The sequence below is a fragment of the Ruditapes philippinarum genome, unplaced genomic scaffold (genome assembly GCF_026571515.1).
Source record: "Ruditapes philippinarum isolate M1 unplaced genomic scaffold, ASM2657151v2 ctg2101_1_1_1_1, whole genome shotgun sequence".
Taxonomy (NCBI): domain Eukaryota; kingdom Metazoa; phylum Mollusca; class Bivalvia; order Venerida; family Veneridae; genus Ruditapes; species Ruditapes philippinarum.
In genome coordinates this window covers 16812-44642 of record NW_026863120.1, presented here as the reverse complement: position 1 = coordinate 44642, position 27831 = coordinate 16812, and the positions used below count along the sequence as shown (strand labels likewise).

The 27831-nt window shown below is 34.0% G+C and overlaps 1 protein-coding gene across 1 annotated transcript; it reads right to left on the bottom strand.

Annotated features, from left to right (window-relative positions):
* On the bottom strand, positions 1-27781 carry LOC132721190 (serine/threonine-protein kinase PLK1-like). Its single transcript, XM_060705449.1, has 13 exons — positions 27518-27781; positions 15574-15681; positions 14743-14859; positions 13924-14141; positions 13453-13548; positions 11701-11900; positions 10997-11113; positions 9933-10040; positions 9379-9477; positions 6137-6290; positions 4308-4437; positions 3326-3442; positions 1-2713 (listed from the first exon to the last, which is right to left on the bottom strand). Exons 1-13 carry the CDS (start codon positions 27626-27628, stop codon positions 2483-2485), a joined length of 1806 nt encoding a protein of 601 aa, XP_060561432.1. The 5' UTR covers positions 27629-27781; the 3' UTR covers positions 1-2482.
* Positions 27782-27831: the final 50 nt, after the last annotated feature.

The window sequence follows — 27831 nt, the reverse complement described above, 5'->3', positions numbered from 1 at the left end:
TTGAATTTTATAATTTTATTACAAGAACTCATATTTCAATAATCGACAATATCACAAAATATGAACTTGTTCAATGATGCAAGTAATAATATGAATAATTTACAAGGCTGAAATTTACCCAGCAATGTCCACATTACACTCATTTAATCAACAAAATGGTCACGGAATAGTAATACATGGATTTTTACAGTTACAATAGCACTGTGCTAAATTGTTTATATGTGTACTACTTAATATGTTAACATTATACCTGTAACATTATACTTGTATTACAATTATTACTTAATGTTACACAATTTGGTTAAAAATTAGCCCTACCCGAACCATACAGCATAACTTTGAATTATTTTTTCACAATTTAAATTCAAAGGCTTTTTTATATACTTAGATACAGAACAGTCTGAGACAACAAATTTAGTTCTAGATTATTATATTATCATACAGACATAATAATATTGTCTTATTATAATAATAAATATTTATATTCTATTTTTGGATCAATAAACTGGCCTGTTATCTTAACATGGATGCAAGTTAAAAATATCAGAAAACCTAAGAACCCTGAATTGAATATTGTTTCAATTGTTTTATACAGAAAACAAGAGTTTTCAGGAGTATAAAAACCCTGGACTTCAGGCAAATATCTGAAAAGTTGTACCCATGTTTTAATGTTTTTGAATACGTTACACATTTTCAAATATTTGAAATTAAAACAAATTTCTCAGTTTTTAAACCAAACTCAAATCTTAAAGACAATAATATGGCTGGAATAGACCTCAAATCTTATTTTATCACAGTGACATCAAAGGTAGAAAAAGATAAAGAGAGTTAGAGATAAATGTTGTAGAAACTCAAAGCACATGTACTTTTAAATTCTAAACATCAACATTGAAGAAAAACAGAAAAGTCAACAGAAATAAATAATTCTGAAGGGATAACTAAAATTAAAATTTCATTAAATTATCAACATACACATAATTATTGAGATAGGAAGTTCTGTGAAAACTACTATTTTTTCAATGGGCAAAGTTCAAAACCAAAAGTGATGTCCCATCATAAGAATGAAAATTTACTTCTAAAGATAAGATTCAAATACCAGACTCAATCTGCTTCCTATTGTATAATTTCACATATACAAAGATTAATTTGACTGTTCTACTTTCATTATAACAGGTTTATATATAATTTTCACATATCATGTTTATATACCAATCAAGAATACATTTTTCATATATCAGGTTGATATACCAACCTAGTATAGTTTCATATTTTAATTTTATACACCAAGACTATGTTACATTTTCCTGAGATCCTGGTCGAGATTAACATGTTCTTAAAGCCAAGCATATTTTCCACACAATCCAAAAATAAACTAAACATTTAACGAAAAAATTGTTAAGATAAATTTCTGATCTTACTTCCGAAGTAAATAAAAATGCCCGTTAATGCAGCTATTTTTTTTTTATTTTACTGGGCAGATTAGAGAAACTATTTACAACAGTTCCGAAAGTGGTGACGGTTTACCAAATACTACCGGAACATCAAAATACTTCTAGTTGTATTCCAGCTAGTCATGTGACCCTAAAATAATAATTTTCGCTTCAAAATGAAGTACATTTGTGTGATAGCCAATTTTTTGCTTCAAAATGAAGAACATTTGTGTGATAGCTAATTTTTTGCTTCAAAATGAAGAACATTTGTGTGATAGGCATTTTTTTGCTTCAAAATGAAGAACATTTGTGTGATAGGCAATTTTTTGCTTCAAAATGAAGAACATTTGTGTGATAGGCATTTTTTTGCTTCAAAATGAAGCACATTTGTGTGAAAGGCTTTTTTGCTTCAAAATGAAGCACATTTGTGTGATAGGCATAAGGGAAATATCAACTGTGGGGCAGTTAATTTTTTTGTAAGTTTATGAAAAGTTTCAAAAATAAAATGATTTCAAATGTACATATTTACATCTTGTATGCTTCTGTACAGCAAATTCATTCCAAACAAGACAAATTGGAACATGATTCCCCAAATAGATTATACAATTTTTTCAGCAAACATACAAGCACACTCCATCAGTCCACTACACATTTAGATATAAAAATTCACACCAACTTTTGCTGCATGAAAGACATTTTGTACAAGCCCTTCAAATCACTCATCAAGTCTTTTTATTTCAATTCATTTTTAATGGAAATCGATGATTAACTAACCAGACAAAAATCAATGATTAACTGACCAGACATGTAATAAATATGCCTGTGTCGCTTTCTATGTTGTTCTTTTTTAAATGTAATGAAAACTTTGATTATTCACACTTTCACAATGGTATTAACAATGAATGAATGGATGTTTTTTCTTCACTAATAAAACATTTTCCCGCCCAGAACACGGCAAGTCAGTCCATCACCACTTGTTATCCTTCTCTTAGAAGCACTTTAAGTTGAAATTTGACGCACTAGACACAATCATGATGCACACTAGCTCTGGATCATTGAGAAGGTACGCTAGATCGTACTCTTCCAGATCCAGATTTTGACGTAATGAGGCGCTCTACCATTGTTTTGGCGTATCTAATACGGCTCGATAGTTCTTTACTACATCCAAATTTCTCTATCAATGAATATTTATATACACGAGATTCTCGTTTCTCATCTATATAGGTGACTGCTTGCATAAGTGGGCAGAGAATAATCTTAGTGTGATCCTGGAAAAAGTTTATCTGAAAAGACGAAAGGAAAATAAAGAAAATTTGCTAGATGATTTTTATTTTTCTACATAAGATTTTTGAAGTTGCACTGACACTGTTAATTTGTTAATATTACAATTCTTTCTAGGGATGGAATTTTCCGAATATGTAAATTTCCTAAATGCATAAAACATCAACTGCAAAAAATAAACTTGTCAGGTTATTGCTTGACAAAAGGCATAAATGAGGAAACTCTATTGTTTGATATAACAATTTTTTAAGGGAATTTGCTTTTTAGTCACACCAACACTGTAAAAGTGATATAGCATCTTTCAGACTTTCCTGGTGGAGGGAGACCTTGGGTGCTCCTTGTATGCACAATATTTAAGGCAAAAGCTGGCATCGTAGTCGAACCACAAACCTTTCGTTAACTAGCTGGTTAGCTTTCTTTTAAAGAATCATAAATCCATGGCAGGATTCGAACCCAAACAACAGCAAGAGACAAATGGTTTAAGGTCAGATACATTTACCAGTCGACCACAGAGAACCTTACAAAAATGAAATATCGTACAATTTTATACAGTTCCATTTCAATTTGTACATTAAAATAAAACATTCAGTTTCAAAATGTAAAATTGAGTGTACCTGTAATGTGCCATTACTGAGATGAAGCACTATTGCACTACGTGTTCGAAACCATGTCTTCAAGAATGGCAATCTCACCATGTCATCTGTTTCTCTGGGGGTTATATTTGCACCAGCCTGGTTAAGAAGAATAATAAATCTGTTAATTACATATAATAATAAACCATGACAAGAGTGGGAAAGAACCATTTAATAAATACAATATTACACTGATGTAATAACTATCCAACTTGACATCAATTGCCTATATTACAAAGTGTAAAAGCGCACTCTTGTAAGCCTTTAACTACACTCGAGTGGTTTCGAAGAAGTGCAGAGATTGTTCTGTTTATAGAATTCCCAAAACCAGAATAGACACCCAATAACTTAATAGCAGAACTAACAAACTTATTATTTTTCATTTATTACAAGCTTTCCGGTGGTTAGTAGAAATATATCAGTGAAATATAAAACTGATAATTTCACTGTTTGAAACAGTGAAATTATCAATTAGATCATTTCACAGTTTTGAAAATTAAGCCTCTTACGTTGTTTCAGTGAAATACCAGCGTGCACAGTACCGGAAACCAACTTACCGACGTGACATCATAAATGACGTCACATTGTATTATTATTTGGAGTGCTTTTCATTTAGTATTGAGCTTAAAATGTCTTTTTAAACGTTTCTTTGCATACAAAAAAAAGAAAATTTGTTTAGTTTAGTGTCAGATTGAAATATATTTCACCTCATGAGCACCAAAAGCTCATATTTCACTTGTGGCTGGGCCACTCGTGAAATATACCTTTTGGTGCTCACTTGGTGGAATATTTTCTGATCTTACAATGAACTAAACAAATATCCTCTATCTATTTTCACAATGGAAGCTTTTAAATCATGCTCAAACTTTTCAAAATGTCTGTAATGCTTACATACAAAATAAATAAATGACATAAATAATTCATCTTGTATTTCAATTAAATTCCAAATTTTTGTGAGACTTACCTTTAATAAATGTTCACTCATGTAGTTTCTAAAGTACTTCAATAAGGTAACTTTCTTTGTAAGAGACTCAGGAAAGACTTTGAGGGTGTGGAAATGTTCTGTACTATCTCTTTCAATATACTGAATGTTACTGTAACAAAAAATACCAGTAAAAATTTATTCATTTTTTTTTTTTGGCACCTGATAGCATTCATTTTTTCAACAAGATATGAAAACAGAAAATGATTCATTATAAACTTAAATATGTGTGACAATTTAACCTTAAGCCTGCATGTGGCAACAGAATATACCTATGCAACCAGTGCTAACCAAGATCAGTTGGCATTATTCCCAATCTTGTCAGTAAACATTTTGAATTTTTTCCTTAAACAATTGAAAGATAGACAATTCCATTTATACTCTTTCTAAAGGTGTTTAAACAAGTTGGCTGAGGTGCATTTTTGTTATTTTAATTTAGGGAGATTTTTGTAATATAAATCACAGGCACGAGTATCGGACCTGGGAAGAAAAAATATGACCAGATTGATAAAAAAAAAACCTGTGTTCATCTTAAAAGAGTCAAAAAACCAAAAAAAAAAATGTAAATAATGACCCCCTTTAAAAATATACTATAAGTTAAGAGAAGGCCGGAAACTCCAGATTCGAGCCTACGAGCAAGGGATTCATTTCCCGGGCCGTTGTGAAAACAATTGGCCAGACAATTAAAAAAAACTTTTATCACTATTTCGCGTTTATATTAAGCTTCAAAATTAGACCAACCCCAAGTCTCTAGCCCTTCCCGTTCATGAAATATCTATCAGGAAACGAGCGAATTCGTGCTAAAAATCCTTGGTAGACAGAATTGCGGCACAACAATTCGGTACGTAAACATAGACTAATACATGTATGTCAGCTGACTACGGGTCAAAATTACTTGAATTTACTAAATAATATTACTAAATACATTAATGTGGACCACTCACAACCGTCAGTAGCATCTGATACACACGAGATTCGAGTTTCAAACATTTACACGGTCTTTCAATCGCTTTCTTCGCCATTAGGCATCCTTGTGTGAAACGTTGCGGTTTTCGTTGCTATTGGCCAATCAGAAGACTCGTTACAAGTATCGAACAGCTGATTGACAATGGCGTAGAAAGTAATCTAAAGACCGTGGAAAGATTTGAAATTCGAATTTTGCGTGTATCAGATGCTACTGACGGTTGTGAGTGGTCCACATTAATGTATTTAGTAATATTATTTAGTAAATTCAAGTAATTTTGACCCGTAGTCAGCTGACATACATGTGTTAGTCTATGTTTACGTACCGAATTGTTGTGCCGCAATTCTGTCTACCAAGGATTTTAAGCACGAATTCGCTCGTTTCCTGATAGATATTTCATGAACGGGAAGGGCTAGAGACTTGGGGTTGGTCTCATTTTGAAGCTTAATATAAACGTGAAATAGTGATAAAAGTTTTTTTTAATTTTCTGGCCAATTGTTTTCACAACAGCCAGGGAAATGAATCCATTGCTCGTAGGCTCGAATCTGGAGTTTCCGGCCTTCTCTTAACTTATAGTATATTTTTAAAGGGGGTCATTATTTACTTTTTTTTTTGGTTTTTTGACACTTTTAAGATGAACACAGGTTTTTTTATCAATCTGGTCATATTTTTTCTTCCCAGGTCCGATACTCGTGCCTGTGATATAAATGTATCTAGTCAGGTTATGTATATGTACTGTAAGATGGAGGACAACCCTATGCACATTTATAGTTGTTATTTTCAAATACATGAGTTAAATCCGTCAAGAGACAAGATTAATATTTATAATTAAATTTTAATCACTTACTCTCCATTTGCCAATAGTATAAGTCTTGTAGAATCATTAAACAGTACACCGACACTATTGTCACACAGTTGGTAACCTAGACCGTATTTGTCTGAATAATCCACCCATTTGCTAACCCAGTATATAGGAATAGATGCTGGGTCTTCAGCCTCATCTGTAAATCATAAATTTATCAATGATATACTTGTATTAAACCAAACTAGAACTGCCACTGTCATGGCGTGAATACCCCCACATACTACTTTATCAGAATCAACAGTGGTCAATTAAAGCTCAAGGACAACCTACCTGCCAAATCTGAGGGTAGTAAGCCAGTGCATTGCATAATAATTATGTATTCTACATTTTCTTGTGGCAAAGATCAAAGTGACCTTACCTTTGACCTCAAAACTGAAACTGCCACTGCATGACTTGAATACCCCCATTCATGCAGCTTTGTCTGGGTTTTTTTATGATGAATACTCATCATGACTAACCTCCATGCCAAATATGAAGACTGTGGGTCAAAGGAATCTTAAGTTATTGGGCGGAAAGGCCTTTTTAATCAAGACCCCTGTGACCTTGACCTTTGACCTCAAAATCAATAGGGGTCATCTACTTGTCATGACTAACCTCCTTCCAAATATAAAGACTGTGCAGGGCTCGCGCTGGCAGGAGCCAATGAGCAAATTGGCTCCAAAATTATTAAATTGGCTCAAGAAAATCATGATTGGCTCCAACTTACGAAAAGTATAACTTTTGGAATATCCAGTCTAAATTTAGCATTTGCTATTTTAAGAATGGAAAAGTACACATTTGGTTTTCCATTTACAACTTCCGCTTTACCGCTTCTTATCACAAAACACTGCGACACAGTCTCCTTTTTGTGGGGTCATTGACTGGTCTATATTTGTTACTTCCCTTCCAAATAAAATATCGTTATAAACAGTAACACAGTCTAATACACTGACCTCATGGTATGTTTACATGTTTTATCAGCCAAATATGAAGTCTGTGGGTCAAAAGAATCTTAAGTTATTGGGCGGACAAGGAAAAACCGCCGGACAGACAAGCTGATTCCAGCATGCCCCCCATGCAGGGGTATAATAATGAAAAGTGCTACATCTGTTCATGAGAGATAACGAAAAGTGCTTCATCTGTTCATGACAATCATGAGACAATGATAAGTGCTACATCTGTTCATGAGAGATAACGAAAAGTGTTACATCTGTTCATGAGAGACAATGCAAAATGCTACATCTGTTCATGAGGGACAATGCAAAGTGCTACATCTGTTCATGAGGGACAATGCAAAAGTGCTACATCTGTTCATGAGGGACAATGCAAAAGTGCTTCATCTGTTCATGAGGGACAATGCAAAGTGCTACATCTGTTCATGAGGGACAATGCAAAAGTGCTACATCTGTTCATGAGGGACAATGCAAAGTGCTACATCTGTTCATGAGGGACAATGCAAAGTGCTACATCTGTTCATGAGGGACAATGCAAAAGTGCTACATCTGTTCATGAGGGACAATGCAAAGTGCTACATCTGTTCATGAGGGACAATGCAAAGTGCTACATCTGTTTATGAGATACAATGCAAAGTGCTATATCTGTTCATGAGAGATAACGAAGTGCTACATCTGTTTATGAGATACATTGCAAAGTGCTTTATCTGTTTATGAGATACAATGCAAAGTGCTTTATCTGTTTATGAAATACAATGCAAAGTGCTACTTATGTTCTTGAGACAATTAAAAGTGCTACATCTATTCATGAGAGATAACGTACAGTGCTATATCGGTTCATGAGGGATAATGAATACTGCTACATTTGTCCAGGAGATAATGAAAAATGTTACATTTGTTATGAACTTATGACAGCTTGCACTAGATTTTGTGCAGTCCTCAAACTCAACACTAAACATAAAGGAATCCATGATCCTGAAGGACCAGAAAAAATTGAGGAAAGAATTTTCTATTTACAACTTCAGCAAATACAAGAGCGATCAGTAATCACATGTGTCGCCTCATGATGGCCAATTTCATGTTGGGACAAATTTTGTGACAGACGGACAGACAGACGGACAGTGCACAACTAGACTAACCACTTTGTACTGATCATTCCTGTAAAATTTGGATAAAATTGCACCAGTAGTTTATGAGGAGTAGTCCGGACAAGCTTTTGCGTATCTGGCAACACACAGAAAAAAACACCTTTTTATCAAAGGGCCATAACTCGGCCAAAAATCATTCAACCGGAAAACCCGTGCAATATGCGCAAGGACTTGAGCTACAGATCAATCCTGTAAAGTTTCATTGAAATTGCATAAGTGGTATAAGAGAAGTAGTTCAAACAAAACTTTAAAAAGTGAAAATGATAAAGGGCCATAACTCTGACAAAATTCACTGAATGGTAAATTGCTGATTAATATGCACAACTAAACTTGTACTGATCATTCCTATAAAGTTTGGATGAAATTGCACCAGTAGTTTATGAGGAGTAGTCCGGACAAGCTTTTGTGTATCTGGCAACACACAGAAAAAGAAACCTTTTTATCAAAGGGCCATAACTCGGCCAAAAATCATTCAACCGGAAAACCGTGCAATATGCGCAAGGACTTGAGCTACAGATCAATCCTGTAAAGTTTCATTGAAATTGCATTAGTGGTATAAGAGAAGTAGTCCGGACAAACTTTAAAATTAAAAATTATTAAAGGGCCATAACTCTGACAAAAATCATTGAACCGGAAAATCCTGACAATATGCACAACTAGACTTGGTACTGATCATTCCTGTAAAGTTTGGATGAAATTGCACCAGTAGTTTATGAGGAGTAGTCCGGACAAGTTTTGTGACGGACGGACGGACAGACGGACAGACAGACAGACAGACAGACGGACAGACGGACAGACGGACAGACAGACGACGGAGAAGTGATCCCTATATGTCGCCACTACTCCGTAGAGGCGACACAAAAAGTAACAACGCAGACTACAATTATAAACAATAATCAGGTCATTAAGATCAAGATTCAAGAACTTCTCTAAACATAAGCAACTAGAAAATTTTTATCTCTTAACGTTACAAAGATAAAACAGAATATCCAAAAAATGACTGAATAATTTCACATGGGAAACCATTCACATATAAATAAAGGTCATGCTATATGCTTAATAAAATAACATTTTAATGTGATATGAACAACTTATATAAGGATTTAAAATGCATTTTCATAAATTGTTGTTGAACATATCTTACCTTCACATATATTGATACGCTCTGACGGTTTGGCCGCAACAACTGCTGACAATTGAGCTAACAGATCACCAAGATAGAAATCTGCAGGTTCGCCTTCATCTGTAACAGTGACACATATAACATTATAAGGACATTGTTCATAGTATGGCATTTCTTCAAAACTACTTATCACCACAAACTGTCATCACCAAAACTTGTTAAATGCTGATTCAGTTCAAAAGAAATTCAGTAGATTGATTACATCCCTCTACCACAGTAAAGGTCACATGGGCGATTTTTTCAGCCTTTCTGGTGGATGAAGACCTCAAGTGCCTGTCCAAGCATTATTTCAGGCACAAAATGGCACTAGAACGTTCCTCACATGAAAGAATCCAAATCCAAAGTACCTGGCTGTTTTCGAACCCATCCCAATGAGGGCCAATTGGTTTTAAGTCGAACAGCCTGAACCACTGTGACACAGACCCCTAGATATCACATATATACCAAATCATATCAAATGATCAACGAGTCTATTTCAATAGAAGATCTTAATTTGAACTGATTAAGTTCTTTACCTCTTTTCTGTCCTACATCACCACCTCCTCTTTCTGCTAGAAGACCATCCTGTGTCATTGGTCTCTTCTGGTCTTTGGCTCGGGACTCTATTGTCTGTGCTGTAGTTTCTGTAAACATTATCATTAAAATACATTTACTCCGCATTATGATAATTTCAGCTTGATTTTCAGACACAATACAAACCTATGACAACAAGTTACAAGATTATATTGTATGAAAAACAAATTCATTTTTATATGCAGGTGTCCCATGCTTGCCAGTGACCTTTAATAAACTGTTGAAAAAAGTAGCATTTCACTACATTTTATAAATTCATTAGATGCAAATTTAGAAAAATCTGTCATAACATCCGGTGTGTGATCCTTTTTATTTAATATTACATAAAAATCTTATTTCAGAATTTTTTTATGAAAACAGAACTAACATTTTCATTTAGCACTTTTCATTAATTTACAACAGCAAAATGATGTCACCCTTCTTTCATCTAAGACGAAAGGGAATGACATCATTAAAAGTACGCAACTTGTATTACGATGGAATGTAAAGCAGGTTTTTCTAGCACAAGTGTAAACAGTAGAAAATCTTATCTGATACGCAATAAATACTTCTTTAAAGATGGTATAATTGAGTATAGCAGATTGCAGAAAAGTGGGTTGTTTCTGGAAAATGCTACAATTTTAAGCTAAATTTCGTTTTCTTACAACAATTTTAGGTGTTTATTTATAAGGTGAAAGAACACTTGTATAATGGTAAATTTTCTGTTACCTTCTGCAGGAGGGCTGCTTAAATTTCAGCCATTTATTTTTTATAAACTCTAAACTTTATACCTGTATTTACCTGCTAAAGGCAGGAAACATTGACAACAAAATCCTTTTGAAGGTAACTTTTGCAAAAGAAAATATGTAATACTTAACACCACGAGTATTGTCAATCATTATGTAAAAGTCCAAAATCCCCCTTACAATGAAAACAACCTGAACCCCCCCCCCCCCACAAAAATGAGAGTGAGGGTGAGAGCCCCAAAAGACTGCAAAGTTAAAGAAATAGTAGAACAAAAGCATACTTTCAGTTCCATTAAGCTCTAGAAGAGGTTTCCTGTGCATAGACTCTGATTTAGCAAGAGTGTCAAACCTGGGAGCCATAGTGAGACAGCTGGTGGGCAATCTTGACGGTAGGTAACCTGAAAATAATTTAAATATATGGTCATCCATACAACTCTGAAACATAGTAACTTGTTTACTACGATATGTCATCTAATATATCTTGTTGTTTCTTTTACCACACTTATTTTGGAGTCTTCAGTATTTGCCACTTCATCAAGTTACTGTAACTTATCAACCAGGCCTAGAACCTCCTTGTATATTACACAAACAAAAACTATACATGTATTTCCTTACTTGATAAATTCCAAATTTGTATAATTTCACAGCTGTGATGTCTCAATCATTATTTAATTGATTACATGTTAATATAAAGCCATCATGGCCCTTCATCAGTCATTAGAAGTTATCAAATTGCTTTACCAGTTACTTGTTTCAAAAGTTTTACTTCTATTTTAGCACTAGACATTTAGTCCTCTTAAATTAGGTGAAAGTCAAATTTAAACACTTTAATCTGTTTCCAGTCGTAACTATCTATAATATTTATCATTAAAATCAGTTGAAAGTCAATAAATGCTGTCACAAATTAAGATAAACAGTTAACACATGATTTCATAAAAAAGCACAATCTGTTTCAGCTTCCCCGAAGCTTTTTATCATTCGTTACCTGAAGTGAAGAATTCATCTTCCAAAATATTATCCATATTTGGTCGCTCTGTGGGGTCTGCTTTGAGCAATTTTTGTATGAGGTTTCGAGCACATGGACTAACTCTAGATGGTATATGATATTCGTTTTTCTTGATTCGAGTGTAGGTGTCCTTAAGGTTTGATGTCTCAAAAGGAGGTTTCCCAACCAATAATGTAAATCTGAAGTCATCAAAATAGCATTCTAACATGAACAGCATTTTTCCCTATTGAACATAGAAGAACCGAAAGTGTGTGTTATTATCCTATAAAATCACTTAAAATGTTATATCATGTCTGCAATTTTGTTAAATTCCTCAATTCCTAAATTCATGTAAATCAGCAATAATGTTGTATTCTTTATTTTTTCCTTCCAACTAGCCTCAAAGAAGTGTCATTATCTCAAATTCAATCCTGATTAGTATTTTGGATGCCACTTTAACTTAAACATCTTACGTTTCAAATTTTTGTTAGCCAAAATGGAAACATATTTTCTTCAATTTAATGGATTTGGTGACTTGCAACAAGAAGAAAACTGGTTTTTATGCTAGAAAGGTCAATCCCCATCCCAACCTCAACATGTTATATGTAATTTCTTTTTAAAGGGGCAACATTCGCTGCCGCGGCAGCGAGTATTTGTGGGTGTGACTAATCAGTGATGTAAAACTGTCTGTTATAAACCCTGAAGTATAAATAGCATGCAGTGTTAACCTGCAGAGAGAATGTAAACAAAAACAGCTGATTTTACACAGGAGAGGTTTAATACTCAAAGATTAATTAAAGACATTATCAAGTCATCTTGTCCAGATATTATTTTTGAAGTCAGTTGTTTTTCTTTTTTTTTCACTGGAATGCTTTATGTGTCATTCATCAAGTCAGACAATTATATCAAAATCCAAAAGATGTGCCTTACATGGGGCATTTCTTTTAGGAACAACCTGCTAAAAATGTTCTTGACAGGAATTTAAAATACTTTTAAACTGTTAATGTATAAATTTTTTATGCATATCCAACATTTAGTTTGATTAACATTTGTGAAATGTAATTTTTGACTACAAGATATTTACAAGTAAATGAAATATACCTGGAAGTTTTTACTGTTTTCATGAAGTTTAAACCATTCAAAAACAAGTTAAATCAGTACTTTGAAATTAAAAAAAATCATAGATTAATGGATTATTGTAAATTTGTTGGATTTGATAAAGCAAGTCAGTAAAAGTTATTGTTTTATTCAGCATTCCAATGTGTCGTCTGCTGAAAATCTCCCTCCCTGAAATATACATCGTCTGCTACAAATCTCTCTCCCTGAAATAAACACTGCCACGTGCGTCTGTTTACTACTGAAGGTTCATGACCTGTAATGATCACATGGCTCCTCCCAGGGAAATTCAAATTTCAAATTTGACAGCCAGTATTTTTTTCCAGAAATACACTTAACAAAGTTATATTTTGAATAATTTTGGTCAATCTTTATCAAAAATATCTATGCCTACAAACATGCCAAGTGTTGTTTAAATGCATTTGGTAATTAATCTTAAATCTTTGAAAAAGGGTCCCTGAAGTGAAGCATGCATAAAATTAATAAGAAACCTGCCCTAGCGCCATCTGCTGGCTTTTATAGTCCAGTTGGGCCTTTAAGGATAGAGGTGTCATGAACTGTTAACTCCATCTAAAATAAATTATTGCTACTAAGTTCATAAAGATTTATTTTAATTATTACACAACTAATGCTTACAAGATACATCCTAATGACCAAACATCTACTTCAAAACTGTGTCCTTTTTTCCCCAGAACTTCTGGAGCGATGTAGTTTGGTGTTCCACATAGTGTTCTATAAAGAAATAAAAATAATAATTGTGAATTTTATAAGCAGATTTGAATATTGTTAATTTTTCAACTAAATTTGTACAAATTATTTTGTTATAGAAAGTTAAGAACAGTGTCACCATAGTAACTTATTATAACAAAAATTTTAATTTATAGTAATTTCACTTATTTTCATGCACAAGTACAGGTTATCCAATACACACTTTGAAAAAATAAAATGAATAAACCACCCAAAAAATCAGATTTTATCATAAAATTGCTGGGTAAATGACAGGTTAACACCAAAAAATTTGATTTAACGTAAAAATTGCTAAGCAAATAACATGTGAAGTAATGACTTACTATAAACACTTGTTTCACCAAACGTGAAACTTCTCACCTTTTTCTTTCTCCGTTATAATCGACTCTCGTAGCAAGACCAAAGTCTCCGACCTTTATATCCATGTCATCATTGATGAAGAGGTTACCAAGTTTGAGATCTCTATGTATAATGTTGTGTCCATGAAGGTACTGACATGCCTGAACAACTTGTCGTACAAAATAACGAGCTTCTGGTTCTGTCACAGCTTTCCTTCTCTTGTGTAACTCCATCAAAGACTAAACAATCATAATGTAAACAAAACTTATGTGATGTTTTCATATTAGGTACATAATACATTAAACCTTATCTACTTGAAAAATATATTCTCTTTTAATGAAAAACAACTTAACTTGTCTAAATTGAACTATGATATCTAACAGATCATGTATATCAACATGGGTCATAGAAAATAACATCTCGCAAACAAAAAGTTGTGTTTGATTCTGCAGCAATAAATAACATTGCTAATGCCAATACAAAGTGCCTTGAATCATAATAATAATGATTAAGTCCTGTTAATAGTATTCTTGCTAAAAATTCCAAGAACATCTTATTCTTAAACATTCATTTTCATATTACAATTAATAGAAAAACATTCACACATGGGTTAACAGTTAAATTAGACAGTCCTTTAAATATCAATATAAAAATGCTAAAACCGATCAGGATGTAGACTTGAAGGCAGAAAAATTCCCTAAATTGGTTAATAATCTTGTCCAGATTGATAGACGGAGAAGTTGATTACAAGATTTTTAGTGTGGTAGGGGTTAAAACAAGTCAATTTTGCTGACAGCAAGCAAGTAGTTAATTGAAAGCAGGAAAAATTCATGTAAATACCCTTCTTCTGCACAACTCCAGTAAAATGTAGACATTGTCTGGGTCTTCAAAGAAACTGTGAAACTTCACCACATGTTTGTATGAAATCTCTCTATGTATAGAAATCTCCTGTGTCATCTGTTGAAAACAATAAACAAAATTAGCAAAACAGAAATTATAAAAAAAAATTAATTGGCAACATCATCAATATACTGTATATTATTGCTTCTTAAATTAGAGTGTTTTTTTTTTTCTTTTTTAAAATTATATCAAAGGCAGTCTTTCAGGTTATCATATTGTGTTTCAAGTTAAAATATATTAACTTTGAGCAAGATTAATGATAAGGTTTTTTCTTGCATATCAGACAGGATTATCTAATATTTACACTGGTGCAAGAAAACTCTATCTTACATCCCCCAGGTGATGTAAGACAAGTCGCGTGCTTTGAATGACGTCATTGCCGCACGCCTTTAATGAATGAATTGCGTTCATAGGATGACGTCACTTAACTGTTATGAATGAAGTTATAAGTTCATACGCTACTATAAGAGAAAAAGTGCGTTATGAGAATATCCGTTTTGGTAATTTCTGTCCTAAAAATAATTGATATGTAATATGCAAGAAAAAGAATAAAACACCAGCTGTCAGTGCAGACAGGAATATCTAAGCTCTTGGGTAACTGTTTAGTGGAAACTCGGCAGAGCCTCGTTACCGCTGTAAACAGTTACCCTTTGAGCTAGATATTCCAGTCTGTACCGGCAGCCAGTGTACGATCCTTAAAATCTCATGCTAAAGCCTTTACAGTGAGATGATGATATAATATTTGTCAGTGAAATATGAGTTGTATCACACCTTGTCTTTCTGGTGCTGCTTCACAAGCAGGGTTTTGGACACAATCTTTCCAGCAAATATTTCCTTTGTATCGAGATCTTGAAGCTCGTAACATTTTGCAAAACCACCCTGAAAATAGAAAAAAATTTAAAAAAAAATGAATAAAGTTTTCGACTCCTTTTTAAGCTGTATTCAAACAATGTTGAGAGGGTCTAAAAATAGGTGCTTGGCAAGTATCAGTATGATCTATTATTTTCCATCATAAATACAACTTAGGCGAGAAAATCACCATGTTTGATTGAAATGCTATACATTAGTTATGTTCCGATTGTCGCAAGTCGCAGTTACAGTGACTGTGAAACTTGAAGGTTGTGAAATGAAAGGCTTTGACTTTTTAAAGGACATTGGAAGTGTGGAGGAAAAAGATGATGAAAAAGTTCATCTCTTCATATAAAGTTAACATTACTGAAATAAATTGAGTTCCAGTTAATGATTAATCACAAGTTATAGTTTGTTGAACAGTTGAATTTAAATAAACTATTTGAAGTTTTTGTCAATTATCCACAAGCAGTGGTGATGTACATACTTTAAAAGTACTTAAATACTATTAAATCAGGTATTTTTTTCTTTAAAATTTTGATGTGATTGTCTTATTTCTGATCAAAATGTCTCCAATTCTTTTTTGTTAATGAGACAATTGTCCCTATTTTTTTTGTAACCTTAGCAGAACACTGAAACCACTGGAATTTTTTTTGAATTTTTTTTTTTTTTTGAGATTTGTGAAACTGATATTTTTAAACCCTAAAATTGCCCAATTTTGTATTGCAAATATTTAGCTATCTGATTTTTTGGTGTTTTTGGAATTAACACCACAATCTGTTTTAATTTATCACTTACATTTTTTTTTTAATTCACACAGAAAATTTAATAACCTTGTAAGAAATTCGGATTTGAAACCACTAGGCTAGTCGGACTACCAGATTGGAATATTCACTAGCCCAAAACACATTTCACTAGCACAATTCATTTGTTCAAATCAAATGTTTATATTGTCTCAGAAAATACAGTAGCCTGGTCGGGCTTGTTACTTTGAAAAGTTGGTAGCCCGAGGAGAAATTTAGTAGTCAGGGGCTATAGGACTACTGCTAATTTCGAACATACTTTACTGTCTTAATCTAATGAAATATGAATTTAAAACATATATTAAAGGTTTTCAATCCAAATTTTTTAACATTTTTACCATATTAGGCATTATACTGGTGAAAAAAAATGTGATAAAAAACTGTAATGGTAAGGTTGTCCCCTCTCACAAAATATCCAATTATAAAACCAATATTGAATACTTATAGAAAAAAATGTTTCTGGTGCTTATTGATAGACTTACTTTGAAAATGTGACAAAAATTGTCAATTTCTATGTTAATGAGAAAAAAATACAAAATGTTAAAAAACTGAAAAGGGATTTTACACTAAAACACCAAAATTACAATCAGAAATGAAGAAATATTAACTGAAATATAGGATTTAAATCATGTATTTATTATATAATTTATATAAAATGGGTCAAAGACAGAAAAGGCCGGGTTGCATATGTATACAAAATATCACGAGGCTGTGATGTTACTTAAATTTTCTGCCACTGTCTGACCATTGATGTTGAAAATTTAACTTAGTTGGTAAACCGGAAAAGAATGAGCATCAGACCTGAAATTGAATCCCACAATATGGGACCACAGTCATGTCAATGCTGTGAACCACATATCAAGAGGCTGTGGTAAGTAGTTGCTGAGAAAACTGTTACGAAAATTTCCTACTATCTATTTTGATCATTAATTATGTCAAAATTTAATGTTGAAAATTTAACCAAGTCGGCAAACAGGAAGTGGATGAGAGACAGATCTGAAATCAAATCCCACAGTATGGGACCATGTGTTGATGCTGTATACCAAATATCAAAAGGCTGTGATAAGTAGTTGCTGAGAAAACTGTTACGAAAATTTCCTACTATTGACCATTAATGTTGAAAATTTAACTAAGTCGGCAAACAGGAAGTGGAATGGCGACAGACCTGAAATCGAATCCCACAGTATGGGACCATGTGTTGATACTGTATACCAAATATCAAGAGGCTGTGATAAGTAGTTGCTGAGAAAACTGTTACGAAAATTTCCTACTATTGACCATTAATGTTGAAAATTTAACTAAGTCGGCAAACAGAAAGTAGATGAGCGACAGACCTGAAATCGATACCCACAGTATGGGACCATGTGTTGATGCTGTATACCAAATATCAAAAGGCTGGGATAAGTAGTTGCTGAGAAAACTGTTACGAAAGTTTTTTCCCCGCCTGCCCGCCGCCCAACATTCACCATATTATAACCCGGGTTTGCACCAGTGCAACCCGGCCAAAAATTATTATTTGTGGACACCAAATTTCTTTACTTTGAAAACAAAATCAATAATTTTACAACAAAAACAAAATTATCTACTTTGAAATAAAATGAACATGTTATTTTTAAGCATCTAGTGGACAGATAAGTTTTTAAACTTAATATTTATGCTTATATCATATATGAATTTGGACACATTATCTTTTGTTACTTTGTGTTTTCAAAATAAGGGTACAATAGGGGACGGATGTTACAGAAATGAACTAATGATTCTTTTTTTCAATAATACTTTAATCTTGTTCATATGTTGCATGATAGAGTAGTAAGCTTTTCAACTGTATAGGAATGTTTCACACAATAATAAAATACTATTTAAAACTAAGAACTAGCAGGAAACAAACACAAAATCCAAAACAGGATATATAGAAGAGGTACAAAAGTTAGAGATGTTGAAAGTATCCTTGTGATTAAAATTGGTCAATTAGTACAACATAGATTCTTTAGCCTTCTATAGTAAACTAGAGGATGCTTTTGTAAAAAAGCGCATGTCTCCCCCACTGCTGAGAATAACTGTGAATGGAAACAGGAATGGAAATGGAGATAAAAGAACAGAGTATATAAAACCAGACAACTGATATATCACTGATATATCAATAATAGTTAAATGTCCTCACTGATAAGAACTCTAGTTATCATCCGGAAATGAGAAAATGACCAATGGTCACTGTGACCTTAACCTTTGACCTACTGACCCCATAAACAAGAGGGATCATCTGCTCAATAAGACCAATCATCCTATGAAGTTTGAGGGTTGTAGGTCTAAAGGAACTCTAGTTATCATCCGGAAAGGAGAAATTAACCAACAGTCGCTGTGACCTTGACCTTTGACCTACTGACCATTAAAACAATAGGGATCATTTGATTAATAAGACCAATCATCCTATGAAGTTTGAGGGTTGTAGGTCAAAAGGAACTCAAGTTATCATCCGGAAATGAGAAATTGACCAACGGTCACTGTGACCTTGACCTTTGACCTACTGACCCCAAAAACAATAGGGATCATCTGCTCTATAAGACCAATCATCCTATGAAGTTTGAGGGCTGTAGGTCAAAAGGAACTCTAGTTATCATCCGGAAACGAGAAATTGACCAATGGTCAGTGTGACCTTGACCTTTGAACTACTGACCCCAAAAACAATAGGGATCATCTGCTCAATAAGACCAATCATCCTATGAAGTTTGAGGTCTGTAGGTCTAAAGGAACTCTAGTTATCATCCGGAAACGAGAAATTGACCAACGGTCACTGTGACCTTGACCTTTGACCTACTGACCCCAAAAACAATAGGGATCATCAGCTCTATAAGACCAATCATCCTATGAAATTTGAGGGCTGTAGGTCAAAAGGAACTCTAGTTATCATCCGGAAACGAGAAATTGACCAACGGTCACTGTGACCTTTGAACTACTGACCCCAAAAACAATAGGGATCATCAGCTCTATAAGACCAATCATCCTATGAAATTTGAGGGCTGTAGGTCAAAAGGAACTCTAGTTATCATCCGGAAACGAGAAATTGACCAACGGTCACTGTGACCTTGACCTTTGAACTACTGACCCCAAAAACAATAGGGATCATCAGCTCTATAAGACCAATCATCCTATGAAATTTGAGGGCTGTAGGTCAAAAGGAACTCTAGTTATCATCCGGAAACGAGAAATTGACCAACGGTCACTGTGACCTTGACCTTTGAACTACTGACCCCAAAAACAATAGGGATCATCTGCTCAATAAGACCATTCATCCTATGAAGTTTGAGAGCTGTAGGTCAAAAGGAACTCTAGTTATCGTCCGGAAACGAAGAATGGACGGACGGACGGACTGACGGACGGACTGACGGACAGGGCAAAAACAATATGTCTCCCCCCGAGGTGGGGGAGACATAACTAGTCATCTATCCCTGCCCCTCATAAAACAGTTGGATATGGGTCCTAACTATATATACACTAACACAGATGGGGATGGCATTTTATTGGAAGTTAATGAGCTGTATATTGGGAAGTGTGATAATATATTACAAAACAGTGGGGGTGCCAATATAGGGTGATATACTTGTTCATAACAGTGGGAGGAACTAACTGGGTGATAAACTGGTTCCAGGGCCTTTTCACTAGTTTTGGGGAAGGCGCCCTAGCCCTTTATGTGGGGAAAAAATGCACGGTTTTCATACTTTTGGGGAAAAAATCTTATTTTCCACTGGCAGTTTAACCATTATTACTATAAATAAAGACTTATTTAAAGGGAAAGACAAGGTTAAAATAAAAACTTGATTTCAGAAAAAGAATACTATAAATAATAAGTCTGCAAATTTTCTGCCGCCAAATAATAATATTAAACGAATGATAACAAAATTTAAATCGCTAAATCACCGATTTCTACAAATCGGTAAGCGCGGCCATGTTTGTGTATTGGCCGTATAAAAACAGGTGCGCGTGATGTCATTTCCCCACATCTTTTAGATTCATGATAAATCTAGTTGAATCGTAAGGAAATATTAATATAATAAAGTATGGATCTGACAATTTAATTTTCACAGGAGGTGTAGAGTAGATTTTTTATGGTTCAAAATACGTAACAATATCAAAAAAAATAATAAAAAATAAATTAAAGAAACGTACGGCTAGCCAAAAGCTCTAGCCATACGTGAGTCACGAACGACTAGCCAGGACGCACTGTATTGTCTAGCCGTACGGCAATTTTCAAAATTATATGGAAGTCGAACGTTATAAAATTGTTGATTTTCATGCTTATCATTTGTTGTTTAATATGTATGAATTATTAAATCATTTTTGTTAATTTTAAGCACATGGATCGAATAAAAAATGATCGGAGTGGAATAAATAAATAAAAAGAACATTGAATGGAAAAAAAACGGTGAAATGCAAAAATAACTAGAACTATCACTAAAAGTGATTAATACCCCCACAAGACTGCTTCGGAAATGAGGATGTTACTAGTAACAGAATACCTTGTAAAAGAATTGAAATATAGAGTTATGGTTGTGGGCAATTAAAGATAGTTGTGGTTCTTGTATATTGCATTTCCTTTCAATGTGGTTGACCATTGAAGAAGTTTTATTGAATTACTCTGTAATAAGTCCAGAAATACAAAGAAAAGGAACAAAGGGCAATAACTCTATAAATACTGACGATGGAGTTATAGTTCTCGTGCACTGCACTTCTTCCCTTTTTTTGTGCTTGACAATTGTATGAAGTTGTTTTGAATTTTTAACCAGTATGTTTTAAGTTATGCTCCAGACAAGGAAAAGTATCAAAGGGCAGTAACTCTGTATTTTGTCAAAATGGAGTTATGGCTCTTATGCACTGCACTTCCTTTTAATGTCCTTGACAACTGTATGAAGTTGTATTGAATTCCAAACAGTAGTTTTCAAGTTATGCTCTGGACAAGGAAAAGTAACAAAGGGCAATAACTCTGTAATTTGTCAAGATGGAGTTATGGTTCTTGCTCACTGCACTTCCTCTCAATGTGCTTGACCATTGTATGAAGTTATATTGAATTCCAACCATTAGTCTTCAAGTTATGCTCCGGACAAAAAAAAGCAATGGAAAAGTAACAAAGGGCAGTAACTCTGTAATTACTTTAGATAGAGTTATGGTTCTTGTGCACTGCACTTCCTCTCAATGTGCTTGACCATTGTATGAAGTTATAATGAATTCCAACGATTAGTCTTCAAGTTATACTCCAGACAAAAGAAAGCAATGGAAAAGTAACAAAGGGCAATAACTCTGTAATTACTTTAGATAGAGTTATGGTTCTTGTGCACTGCACTTCCCCTTACTGTGTTTGACAATTGTATGAAGTTGTTTTGAATTCCAACCAGTAATTTTCAAGTTATGCCCCGGACAAGGAAAAGTAACAAAGGGCAATAACTCTGTAATTAGTCAAGACAGAGTTATGGTTCTTGTACACTGCACTTCCTCACAATGTGCTTGACCATTGTATGTAGTTATATTGAATTCCAACCATTAGTCTTCAAGTTATGGTCCGGACAAAAGAAAGCAATGGAAAAGTAACAAAGGGCAATAACTCTGTAATTACTTTAGATAGAGTTATGGTTCTTGTGCACTGCACTTCCCCTTATTGTGTTTGACAATTGTATGAAGTTGTTTTGAATTCCAACCAGTAGTGTTCAAGTTATGCCCCGGACAAGGAAAAGTAACAAAGGGCAATAACTCTGTAATTAGTCAAGATAGAGTTATGGTTCTTGTGCACTGCACTTCCTCTCAATGTGCTTGACCATTGTATGTAGTTATATTGAATTCCAACCATTAGTCTTCACGTTATGGTCCGGACAAAAGAAAGCAATGGAAAAGTAACAAAGGGCAATAACTCTGTAATTACTTTAGATAGAGTTATGGTTCTTGTGCACTGCACTTCCCCTTATTGTGTTTGACAATTGTATGAAGTTGTTTTGAATTCCAACCAGTAGTTTTCAAGTTATGCCCCGGACAAGGAAAAGTAACAAAGGGCAATAACTCTGTAATTAGTCAAGATAGAGTTATGGTTCTTGTGCACTGCACTTCCTCTCAATGTGCTTGACCATTGTATGTAGTTATATTGAATTCCAACCATTAGTCTTCAAGTTATGGTCCGGACAAGGAAAATGCAACGGACGTCTGGACCGACCGACCGACCGCCCGACCGACCGACCAACCGACCACCGGGTGACTCCTATATACCCCCCCAAACTTCGTTTTTGGGGGTATAATTATATAATTTTCAAAACAGTAGATAAATATCGAACATAAAAGCACAGTCAATCAATTAATTAGCCTTAATTAAAACCTATCCAGGGACTGACAATAGAATTTTAGAATGCCTTTCACGGAAAATGCAAACTTTCCTTGATACAGTACCGTCGGTAATTGTCGCAATTATCAAGAGCCCAACAACAATCATTTTCAGTGTTTGTTGTTGTTGGTCTTTTTTTCATATAAAAGGTGTCGAAAATTAAACTTAATGAAACAAAAAAGGATTATTATCAAAAATTTGTAAACTATTTCAATTGGTGTAAATGCAAGCAAAGGCTATTTTTTCTCGACATCTTGCGATGACAAAGATCGATATATATAGCGATCAAGGCGATTAATCTCTAAAAAGTTAACATCCAAAGACAATTAATGCTGTTTCTTGGTTAAAATCCTCGCTTAAAGTCATAAAATAACATATGCATTTTCGACTTCCATAAAATTTTGAAAAGTGCCGTACGGCTAGCCAATACAGCGTGTCCTTGCTAGTCGTACGTGACTCACGTACGGCTAAAACTTTTGGCTAGCCGTACGGGCCCGTACGCTAGCCACTTCCATTATAAAAACCCTACTAAAACGTGTTCTTAATAGTACATATAATTAATTTTTTGCAGTTTGATTCTGACTTTCAAATTTAAAGGTGTGAACATATGTTATAATTGAGGTACACATTTCAAAAATATCAGCAACTGTTTTGAAAAGTAAATTGTTAACATGTCTGTCAACGTATGATGCTACGCTTCGTAATCGTGGCCTAATATTAACTGCAGGCAAACATTTTTATTGGCTGCTCAAAAATCTAATTTGCATAATTTATTCACACAATTGCTGGTTCTTACTACTTATGTCTAATACTGCGCATTGTCCATTTTAATTGTTCCTAATTTGCACCAAATGCTCCTGTCACACTGTGTACTGACGATTTTTATTGGTCCTTGTATGCCTCTGTGCCGACAGACCTTTTGATCATGCACAATATTGCCCTAATTGGTTTATCACCCTTGTCAAATATTCTAATGACGAATGACATCTATTTTTTACGCTTCATCAGTGAACTGAATGACCTTAGGGGGAATTCGGTTCCACACCTGTCAAATTGTACTGTAGTAAATTACAGCACGTCATAAAATAGCAACACATTTTTTTCAGTTCCCAATAATCATTTTAAATATTAAGTAGATTTATGATTTTTTGTTTTATTGGATTAAATGTACGGTAGAAGAAATGCGTATCTGTCGGGGAAAGTAATTTGGTAAGTAGATAACGTGGAAAAAAGCTTTGGGGAACTGGATAAACCCGAGAATATGCGTAATTATAGCGGAATGGGCAACCTGTTGCTGTTGGTACCAGTTTTGACTGGGTGCCTAAATAACTTTACGGACAGTTTTGTTTTCATACGAAATAAGTCTGGCTGCCGATTTTCCTGCGCCTTTCTCATTTTTCGCGTCAATGGCGGAAAATCGCGCCCTCAGCATATTGGATTTAGTTGATATTTTACCTGAAAAATATGACCGGCGATGTACCCTATTTGGACAGCTTGTCTAGCGAAAATTAAGTACAAAATAAAAGGATATATCGTCAATTTGAAGAAGTTTCTCATAGTTCCCAAAGTAAATTTATGGTTTATCTTTGAAAATTAAGCAGTCATTGCTTAAATCATGTGGTGGGATCATCAGCAAGCTTGAGTATCGGGCAAATGATAATTAATGTCGCGGCGTCTTCAATTAATTAATTTAAGCAATTCAGTTCCATATGATGTTTTCATAAATAATATATAATGTACGCAATTAAATTAATAAGTTCTTCATCAAGATATATTTCAGTTGTACCAGCGTGTACAACTATACCGGAAGTGGGTATAACACGTCACAATCTCGGTCTCGTCTGTCTCGCGAGAATGACAGAACGCCAAAATGGCGGCGCCCATGAACTTATTTCTCAAGTAAAAAATAGTGTCTTTAAACACGAATTTCTCTCTTATAGGGTTGATGTCAATAGGGAAACTGTCATGGTTCCTCTTTTTAAATGATGAATATTTATATTAGACAGACATCGATACATCCATTCTTATTCCTTTAAATCATACATTTGGAGGAAATATCGTAATATATTTGCATATTTTCCTCCAAACACTTATTTTAGGAGCTTTCTGTCCAACATAAGTTAAAGGGATTTTTTTACAGATCAATTTATTGCCACTTTTTATTTGCCCAATAATACATCGACTCATATTTCTTAATTATAGAAAATTTACGTAGGACATGCGAGGGTTCTTGATTTGATTCAGAGGGAACATATTATTATCAGTTCCCACTGTATCACTGTTACTTGCACTGTTGTGCTAGACTCGCTATTTACCACACTTGGGCATGTTGTGCTACTAGGACACACAAACTTGCTAGTGGATACATCTAATCTCTTGCATTTACAGGAAAGTCAACAATTTGTCCAATTTTTCATAAACAATTACAAATGTCACTCAATCGTATTTTCTTCTTGTTTTGTGACATTGTTTACATTTGCGACATCGTAAATCGGTCGCCGTATTGTCGTAAAAAAATCACATGTGCACTAAAAAAATAACTTTCAGCGGGGTTTTCCCATGTTCAATTGTATTGAATCGAGGTACCCATCTAGTGGGTAATTGAATAATTAGCTTTCATTGGACAAAAACAATGATCTATTTTTAAACAAGAAAGTTTGCTTACAAGTTTTTTTCTTCGATTAAACATTTCTCTGAAAGGGAAAATCTTCACAAGAAGGGGAATTTTAGACTGTTTTTTGGGGGAAAAAGGTAGTAAGTTGGCTTGGGGAAGTAGCCGAATACCGGCTACAGCAAAGAAGGGTAAAATGGCCCTGGGTTCATAACAGTGGGAGGAACTAACTGGGTGATAAACTGGTTCATAACAGTGGGAGGAACTAACTGCCTATCATGTAACCTAACACCTTGAATAAAATTTTTATTTCAAATTTCAGCATTATATGTTCTTAGTTCTTACCATTTGACCCATTTAATATTATTCAAAATCCTAAGTAAAGGATATAGTTACAACTGTAGGACTCCTTTAATGAAAAAGTTGGAATATGTGTTACTTATTAATGAAGTTTTCCCAAAAATATTTTGAACCTATAAATTTTATTGAAAATTATGACAATACTTTGTAGTTAAGCAGTTCATTTACACTGAAATATTAACACAGAGAACTTCAAAAGTTAGAAATAATGAGCTTGTTGCACTGAATCATAATAACATATTTGGATAATGCTGCTCTTATTCCACATACATAAAATTCAATTTTCATCAAATACATGCAATTTATTATGTTTACACATGCATTCTTACTTCCAGTGATTTTTCTCACTTAATTGGGAAGAAGCCTTAGCCTCTTGATTTTGGGAAAAAATATAGCTAAAATTGCTAATTTGGGAAGTGAAAAATCAGGTTTAAGTTGAGATCTTTGAGAAAACTGCATGATTTTAAAGAAAATTTCAATTGGGAAGAGGCCCTTTATCGGAGTCTGCTATATAAGCAGGAAAATCGCTGACTTCATTTACATCTAATGACTACTTATATGGGCTGTATCCTGGATTAGACCCAGGGGTAAGTATATATTAGGTTCATTTGATTCTCTTTATTGTATTATATATGCAAGTTTTGTTTCTAAAATATACACAGGAGTGTGATCCAAGAGATTGCCCTTTATTTCGAATCCAGGTCAGCTCGGCCCTAAAACATACTCGGCCCCCGAGTCAGCTCGGCCTTATTCCAACTCGGCACGGGTCAACTCGGCCCACTTTTAAAAATGGGTAAAGGACATCAAAGGACTCCTATTGCCACGGGCTATTATTATCAATCAATGTGTATGTTAAAGATACCGATTAATTAGGTGATAATTATGATTGACTCATTCATTCGAATTTGATTAGTGACCACCTCCAATTAATTAATTAGAAGCCTACAGTATGCTATTAAGTATACACATTTTTGTTGTTTCATATTTTTTTGAAAATTATTTTACAAACAAAATGCATCTAAGGAAACACATTTTTATCTATATATTCACAAGCACAAGTATCGGACCTGGGAAGAAAAAATATGAAGTTATTTTATCAATCTGTTCATATTTTTTCTTCCTAGGTTCGATAATCGTGCCTGTGTCTACATTAATTTTATCGAATCTGCAATACAAATAAATAACTTTTTTTTTCTAAATATACTTTATTTCAGCAGAGGTACAATGTATAAATATATAATAATAATAAGATATTTCTTATTATTCATTTACCTTAACAACATGCAACGCAAAGTAAATACGTTATAGGCCTATATATTTTTGTAAAGTGGGCCGAGTTGACCCGTGCCGAGTTGATATAGGGCCGAGTTTACTCTTTTCCTTTATTTCTAGTTGCAGTTGGTTACTCCTTGGCAAATTATGAAATTCTTTAGGAAGGACATAAAACTAGTATTTTGGACTATGTACAGCTCTTTGCATCTATCCAAAATTGTTTTGTTAAAGTTAAACGATTGAAATAAATTCATTAAGCCCGAGAGGCACTGATCTATTGGATCAGCCATATTTGAAAAACGTGTCTGAACACGCGAGCAAACAAAATAACGGTTAAAAATATTGGAGATCGTTGCATTATGGAAACATTACTTAGCATTTCCTCAATTCATAATGATTCATTTCGATCAAATATAATAAATAAAAAACAAAGTTCTGCCGATTTATCGCAAGATTTTGTACCTTTCCTAAAAATCGACCTTTTAAGTATCGCTTTCTCGTAGACGGGTCAGTTATCATGTCAGGAATATGTTCCTTCTTCACATCGTCTCTTCTACTTGCGCTTGAAGTCATCCTGTTTCTTTGGGTTTGCTTTTTTTACCAAAATATTGTCTTTTAAAATATCAAAACCTTTTTTTCATACAAATCTTTTCTCTCCGTCAATGATCGGCCATTTTCAAACTCACGATATTTCAAATTTTTGGGAAATATTCAGGCTACATGTAAACAATCACCCGATTGGTTAATTTCAAACGGAAAACTTCGTGATTGGCCAA